The 7,500-nt window shown below is 49.3% G+C and overlaps 1 protein-coding gene across 1 annotated transcript in view; it reads right to left on the bottom strand.

Moving 5' to 3' along the window:
• The window catches only part of LOC134447402 (uncharacterized), a 13,360-nt gene that overhangs the window by 5,447 nt on the left and 413 nt on the right, over window positions 1-7,500 (bottom strand). The window contains exons 2-4 of the mRNA XM_063196853.1: window positions 6,994-7,134; window positions 1,286-1,466; window positions 579-857 (exon numbers count right to left, since the gene is read on the bottom strand). Of these exons, the coding sequence (XP_063052923.1) occupies window positions 579-857; window positions 1,286-1,466; window positions 6,994-7,134 (601 nt within the window). The remainder of the gene's footprint in view (window positions 1-578; window positions 858-1,285; window positions 1,467-6,993; window positions 7,135-7,500) is intronic.

Raw genomic sequence — 7,500 nt, forward strand, 5'->3', positions numbered from 1 at the left:
AATCTATAACTATCTGTGGAGCTCTTGGGTCAGCAGGTACCTGCTTTACCTGCATTACTGTAAGGACACTTAATAATTTCGACCTCATGGCAGTCATGGGTAAGCGTCAGACTTGTAGTCCAAAGGTTGTCGTTTCGTCTCCTGACCTGCCAGGTTGGTGGGGGGAGTAATTAACCAGTGCTCTCCCCCATCCTCCTTCATGACCATGGCACTGTCCCGTCGCACTGCTCCCTTGGGGCGCCATTGGGGGCTGCCCCCTTGCACGGATGAGGCATAAATGCAATTTTGCTGTGTGCAGTGTGCACTTGTGTGCTGTGGAGTGCTGTGTCACAATGACAATGGGAGTTGGGGTTTCCCAGTTGGGCTTTCATTTCACTTCTCTTAGCCCCCTTGCACGGGTGAGGCATAAATGCAATTTTGCTGTGTGCAGTGTGCACTTGTGTGCTGTGGAGTGCTGTGTCACAATGACAATGGGAGTTGGGGTTTCCCAGTTGGGCTTTCATTTCACTTCTCTTATCTAATTGCATATTACATTATGGTATTGCAGGGCCAAAGGTTGTGATGGGGCTGAGCCTTACCTGGCTCCAGGAGCTCCAGCCCCAGGCTGCTGGGCATGCCACTGGTCTTGGGGGTGCCGGGGGTGGCAGTGCCCATGCGGCTGCTGGAGGGCAGGGACGAGGCCCAGGAGAAGGGGGTGGCGGCGGACTGCTGCTGCGGGGTGGTGGGCGCCGTCATCTCACCCTCACGGTCACATATGACCTGGGTCACCTGGGTGTCCTGCGTGGTGTCCTGCTTGGGGGCCCGGCTGAGGGAGCAGGGAGCCGAGGCAGCTTTGGGGAGGCTGGGGAGTACCGGGCCTGGATGCGGAGTTAAGAGAATACAGCATAAAGGAGAGAGAGGATAGAGATAAGAGAATAGAGAATAGAGCATAGAGCATAGAGGAGAGAGAATAGAGATTAGGATAGAGTATAGAGGAGAGAGAGAATAGAGATTAGAGAATAGAGGATGGAGAGAGTAGAGGTTAAGGGAAGTTCATATCCTAAAAGTTAAAGTCCTTAATTTTTTTTGAGCATACATAAAGATGGCAAATGTGTGTGTGTGCGCACGCACACGTGTGTGTGTGTGTGTGTGTGTGTGTGTGTGTGTGTGTGTGTGTGTGTGTGTGTGTGTGTGTGTGTGTGTGTGTGTGTGTGTGTGTGTGTGTGTGTGTGTGTGTGTGTGTGTGTGTGTGTGTGTGTGTGTGTGTGTGTGTGTGTGCGTGCATGCCCGTGTGCAGGACTCTAACCTTTTGGGGAAGGCAGTGCGATGCTCTGCTGTGTTTGGCTGCGTCCCGGTGTGGTGGGAGGGGGGCCCTCCTCCCCAGTGCATCCCACCGCCCCTGCTGCCCCACGGGCTGACACACAGGGGGGCAGCGTCACACCACTCGCCCTGCTCATGGAGGCCTTGGAGCTCATGTTACTGCCCCTCTGAGAGAGAGAGAGAGAGAGAGATTATGAAAGAGGGGGAGATATAGTGTGAGAGTGAGAGAGAGAAAGAGGGAGACAGAGAGACGGAGAGGAAAATGAGAGAGAAAGAGTATGAGAGGCATCCTTCTAGGTCTACTGAAGATCTGGACATGACTGAAAAGGACAGAGTTAAGATTGAAAAGCATATTGCAATATGAAAAGCAATATGGAAAAGCAGTTTGAAAATAGTAAGAGAGTATGTGAACAAATGACAGAGACAGAGGTACCATATGTGGAGTTTAGAGATATTTTGTTGTTAGGCCCTGCAGTAAAATAATGTTAAATATTTTACCCACCCATGTTCTGACTATACTATAGGAGTGATAAATCTGAGTAAGAGAGAAAAAAGGGGGACGGTAGAAAGAAATTGCGAAAGATAACGATTTGAAAATATGAATCTGTTCATGCAACCGTTTCAATACACTACACTCTCCAAAACAATAAGTTGCTTCTTATCACCTTGCAAAGCATCGCACAAGGATGTGTATGGTATCAGATCGTCATGATGATTAGTTTGATTAAGCCAGCGGCGGTGACGATGACAGTGAGACAGCCAGGGCTGCACTGGGGGAGAAATAGGACCCGGGCACTTCTGGAATAAAGTGGCCCCCCATAATTAGCGGTGCAGAACTGAATCACCGGTGGGCCCGCACCCTCGTGGGCCCCTATTTTCAGAAATCATTTCTGAAAATAGGGGCCCACGAGGGAGCGGGGCCCACCGGGAAATGCCACCCAACTCTGGAAGAACCCAATATTACATTATATTACATATTCATAGTACTATTACAATTAGCATATGCTAATCTACAACAGCTATCATTGGACCTCTGGGCCTGGGGTCAGATGGGGCAGCAGCAGTGACAGCAGAGAGACTAGAGAGAGAGCCCATTGTTTCCGGGTTCTACTATTGCAAGGGGGAGGGGGGAAATCCCCCTTTAGGCAGACCTAGGCCCAATTCGAAACGGGAGGTAGTGACTCGATGACTCTCCTCCTACATAAACATGTCACTGATCAGATAGGTCAAGTTAGCTGATGAGGCAGCCGTTACGAACGGCACTAACGAGTGCGCCGCCTTGCGCATTTGATGTTCCGGCGATTCTATGGCGGGAGTTACGTTCATCACGTTAGCGCTTAGCTTACGCATGCTATTTGAACGGTGAATGATCGTCAGACGGCGGAATCGTAAAATAGGCTATAAATAGATCTAGCGACAGCATATTTAGATACTACAATGTTGATTTATGCATTCGATTTTCAATATCTACATACATAAGTGTCAGAATAAAGAGTATGATAAGGTAGTAGCTTGGGTAGTAGCCATGTTTGTTTTTCAGATTTCCGGTTGAGAGGGAGGTGGCGCACAGCATGTTGGGTACCAAGGCAGCGAAGTCAGCATCTGATGTATCCTCGAAATATCCTCGTTACGCCCACAAATGCAGTCAACTGCCGAGAGAGGAAATAAAGCAATTTTTCGTTTCGATCCACACTTCATGACTCGATGTCCAGTTAGCTCACTGGAAGGACAGCTGCCTTCCCTGTTTCGAATCGGGCCCTAGGCAGACCTGAGGACTGTTCTATTCAATGCTAGGAGCATTATGACACGCCCCTTTAGGCAGACCTGAACCTGGTCACGTTAGGTGCCCATAGCAACCTATTACAATGGCATATCTCTATATACTTAAAGAATCTCTAGTGACAGTGAGCTGGGAGACGGCATCACTCCACCCACCTCCGGAAGCATGCCCGCTGTGCCAGATGGCCAGTCCAGCCCCGGAGACAATCATGCACCTGTGACGCGGCCCGCGACGCCTTGCCTGTAACTAACTTAAGACTCTGTGCCAGTGGGACTCCCAGGATAGCAGCATGCCTCAGTCTTCTCCAGTCGCGACAACAATATGCTTTCACTCCCTGCTCCCTGTGCCTGAGTGCATGTGTGTGTGTGCCTGTGCGTGTGTGTGGTTGGGTGGGAAGGTGGTTATGCGTCTGTGTGTGTGTGTGTGAGTGCTTGTGTGCGCACGCGATCGTGCGTGTGTCTGTCTGTCTGTCTGTCTGTCTGTCTGTCTGTCTGTCTGTCTGTCTGTCTATCTGTGTGTTGTGTACATCTCTGCCTGCTTGTGTGTGTGTGTCTGTATGTGTACTGTATGTGTGTGTGTGTGTGTGTGTGTGTGTGTGTGTGTGTGTGTGTGTGTGTGTGTGTGTGTGTGTGTCTGTCTGTCTGTCTGTCTGTCTGTCTGTCTGTCTGTCTGTCTGTCTGTCTGTCTGTCTGTGTGTGTGTGTGTGTGTGTGCCCATACCGTGCCCGCTCGGCACCACAGAGCAGGAGCGACGAGATGAGACGGGACCAGCGCGGCAAGTCAGCTGGTTACTGCCGCCTCCGCCGCCGCCGCCGCTGCTTGGCACACTTCATTAGCGGCAGAGTGATCGCTGTGCCCGCCTCTGCCTCTAATGAGAACAGAAGGAATGGCGGGGGCCGGGAGCCCATACCAGCAGCACTGATCCAGCTGAGGAGTAGGGAGAGGAGGGGGCGTGTAGAGAGGGTAGTGGGGGGCTGAGGAGGAGAAGGGGTTGAGGTGGTTGGAGGTGGTTGGAGGGTGTAGGTTGGAGGGGAAGAGAATGGAGGGGGCCAAGGCCCATGCCATCAGGCCTCCAACTGAGGAGCGGGGAGAGGAGGGGGTGTGAGGAGAGAAGGGGCTGGGATGGTTGGAGGAAAAGGAAAGGCGTTGGGGTGTGGTAGGGGGGCGGAAGAGTGTGGGATGCTGCTGTGTGGGAGCTGGGTGGTGTGTAAAGGGTGAGGGAATGGGGAGTGGCGTGTGTGTGTGTGTGTGTGTGTGTGTGTGTGTGTGTGTGTGTGTGTGTGTGTGTGTGTGTGTGTGTGTGTGTGTGTGTGTGTGTGTGTGTGTGTGTGTGTGTGTGTGTGTGTGTGTGTGTGTGTGTGTGTGTGTGTGTGTGATCGGGTTGTGATGGGTTGTAAGAGGTGGAGGGAAGCAGTGGTGGGTGTCACTAATGCTTGCTGGAGGCACTGTGGGGAAAAGGCGGTGGGGTGGGATAGGGTGGGGTTGGATGGGGTGAGGGGTGAGGGAATGGGGAAGTGGTGTGCGACGGGGGTTTGGGTTTGGGTTGTTCTAAAAAGGGGCTGATCTAGCCATTTTGGGGCCCTAGTCGAAATGTAAACATGAGGCCATGAAAATTAATTCTTCAAACACATAATATACACAACATATGTGTCACCAGTTGGCATGGAAGGAGGAAGGGTGCAATTTGAGTGCTTTGCCTCGTATGAATATTTTATTACTTTACATTTAAGTGACCAAGATCAGGCCTGCTTTTTTGTGTGTTTACCGCGACTGGTGTGACAGTTGTGAGCCCTCTCTCTCTCTTTTTCCCTTGGATAAAGGAGGGGCATGCTATCTCTCCTCGGCATCCTGACATAACAAACAAGAGTGAATAAATTGGTTTGTTTCCCTTGTCAGGTGACAAGAACTTGTATTCTTGTTGATTGATGTGTTGCCATGGGAACGTAAGCATTATTAGAATGTGGCATGTTCCATTTATAGTTATGATGTCATAGTTCACTATAGATTTTTTTTTTTTGCATCATCGCCTTAGCCTAGCCTAGGCAATTCACCTTTCGCAAAAGCCACGCCCCCTAGTTATTGTTGCTACGTCCGTCAAAAACTTAGAACCAGGCACACGTTTTGGCTGCGTTTCATAGGAAATGTGTGTAGCCTACACTTCTTGTATCCTACACACGCTGATTACTAGAAGCCATATTCAACTGAAATACAACAACTTGATGATGGCGATGTGATGTCTGTAACCAGGACATTTGATAGTGCTTGGTGTAAACTGGGACATTGCTGTCCGCCAAGACCTTTGACGGGCTTTGGGCACTGACACTGCGCAGCTCTTGGGCAGTCACACTGGGCGTTTCTCTTCTGTTCACTTTAATGGTTTTAGTTGACAGTTAATATCTCCATAACAAGGTTGGAACAAGCGCAGCCCCATTTCAGTGTTACTTTTTTTTGCTGTCACACTCGACGCATATACACAGACACAAACTGGGAAGGAGAGAGGGTGGGGGCTGCTCCGTGGGCTGTGCATTTGGCGCATATTAAACAACGCAACTAGTAGTTTCCCAATAAATCATAATGCCGTGGATCCAATACTATAGTATCATATAATATTGTCCTTAAGTCTGAGCGATGCATTGATTATTTGTTTAGGGTACGTTTTCTGCCAGCTAAATGCAAGGGGGAAGGGAGCTATAGCAAACAAGACCATTGCACAGTTAGCCTGCTAATTTTAAATATGATCACCTGGAGCTAATAGCCTTCACATGGCTTAATCCATCCCTGTTATCAGTCCGCTTGAGGTTTTTGCTTCGGGAAAGTGAAAAAATGAGGTCCTAATTAATCTTCAGATGGTGTCGGACCCTGACGGTGCCATAGGCACACGTTGTATGTCTCCCTGAAATCGTAGGTTTTTGACAGACCTCGACAAGTTCTACACTCCTTAGTTACCGTTGCTGAGCTCGGATTGGTTGGCGGCGGTTTGTGGGAGGGGTTTTGCGAAAGGCTAATTGCCTTGGTTTGCCTAATGTAATGTCCGCCTGTGGTTATAAGGTGGAAGAGATGGAGGGAGGCAGTGCTAGGCTGTCGCTAATGTTTGCCCACCCCAGTAATTAAGAGTTTAGCTTGCAGCCACGCAGAGAAGTGGAGAGGGCTGGGTTTGCAAACTTTTTCTCCCCCTCTTCATCTCTTCATCTATCCTTTTTCTGTTAATCTCTCTTTCTCTCTCTCTCTATCTCTCTCTCTCTCTCTCTCTCTCTCTCTCTCTCTCTCTCTCTCTCTCTCTCTCTCTCTCTCTCTCTCTCTCTCTCTCTCCCCCTCCCCATTTCGTCTTTCTCTCTCCACCTCTCTCATCTACTGCCCTTGCTAGTTGTTGGATTTTTTTTAATGAGGTTCACACATGTAAATGTGGCACTCTTTAATTGTGTCAAAATCACACATAAAGTCTGTTTTTGTCACACCTCAACAACCTTGCTGAGCATGAAGTTACTCGTGTGTGTGTGTGTGTGTGTGTGTGTGTGTGTGTGTGTGTGTGTGTGTGTGTGTGTGTGTGTGTGTGTGTGTGTGTGTGTGTGTGTGTGTGTGTGTGTGTGTGTGTGTGTGTGTGTGTGTGTGTGTGTGTGTGTGCATGCTTGCACATGCACTATACACAATCGTGAGGACACACAAAGGACATTCAAGTATTTTGTGACACTTCCATTTACAGTTAAACACTATGTAAGATGTAGGAAGAGACACACACGCAAACATACTCACACATGTGCACACGCAAACGCACACACATGCACACACGCACGCACACACACACACACACACACACACACACACACACACACACACACACACACACACACACACACACACACACACACACACACACACACACACACGCACACACACACAGACACACACACACCTTACCTTGAAAATGGTGTGACTTGTGCAGCGTGGACTGACACTGGCCAGTCTGCGTAAGTTCTGTTTGATCCTCTTCTCTTCCCGTAGCCAGCAGGCCTTGTGGATGTTCTCAATGGTGCTCAGCGCCTGGCTCAGCTTCTTGAACTATAGGGTGGGCATCACAGAACTGAGTATTTAGCTTGATTTTACCCATTAATGTGTTGATGTCGTTGATGTCATCATCAAATGACTGTTAATGTGACATAGGCCTTTACTTTGTCTTTCATTTCTTTAATAGGCCTACTGTATGTTAGTGCTTTAATGATTCAGAGAATCCAGGATGACCACACACACATGCACGCACGCACGCACGCACGCACGCACGCACGCACGTACACACACACACACACACACACACACACACACACACACACACACACACACACACACACACACACACACACACACACACACACACACACACACACACACACACACACACACACACTGTATGACTGTTTTAAACATTCA

Source organism: Engraulis encrasicolus, chromosome 4 (assembly GCF_034702125.1).
Source record: "Engraulis encrasicolus isolate BLACKSEA-1 chromosome 4, IST_EnEncr_1.0, whole genome shotgun sequence".
Taxonomy (NCBI): Eukaryota; Metazoa; Chordata; class Actinopteri; order Clupeiformes; family Engraulidae; genus Engraulis; species Engraulis encrasicolus.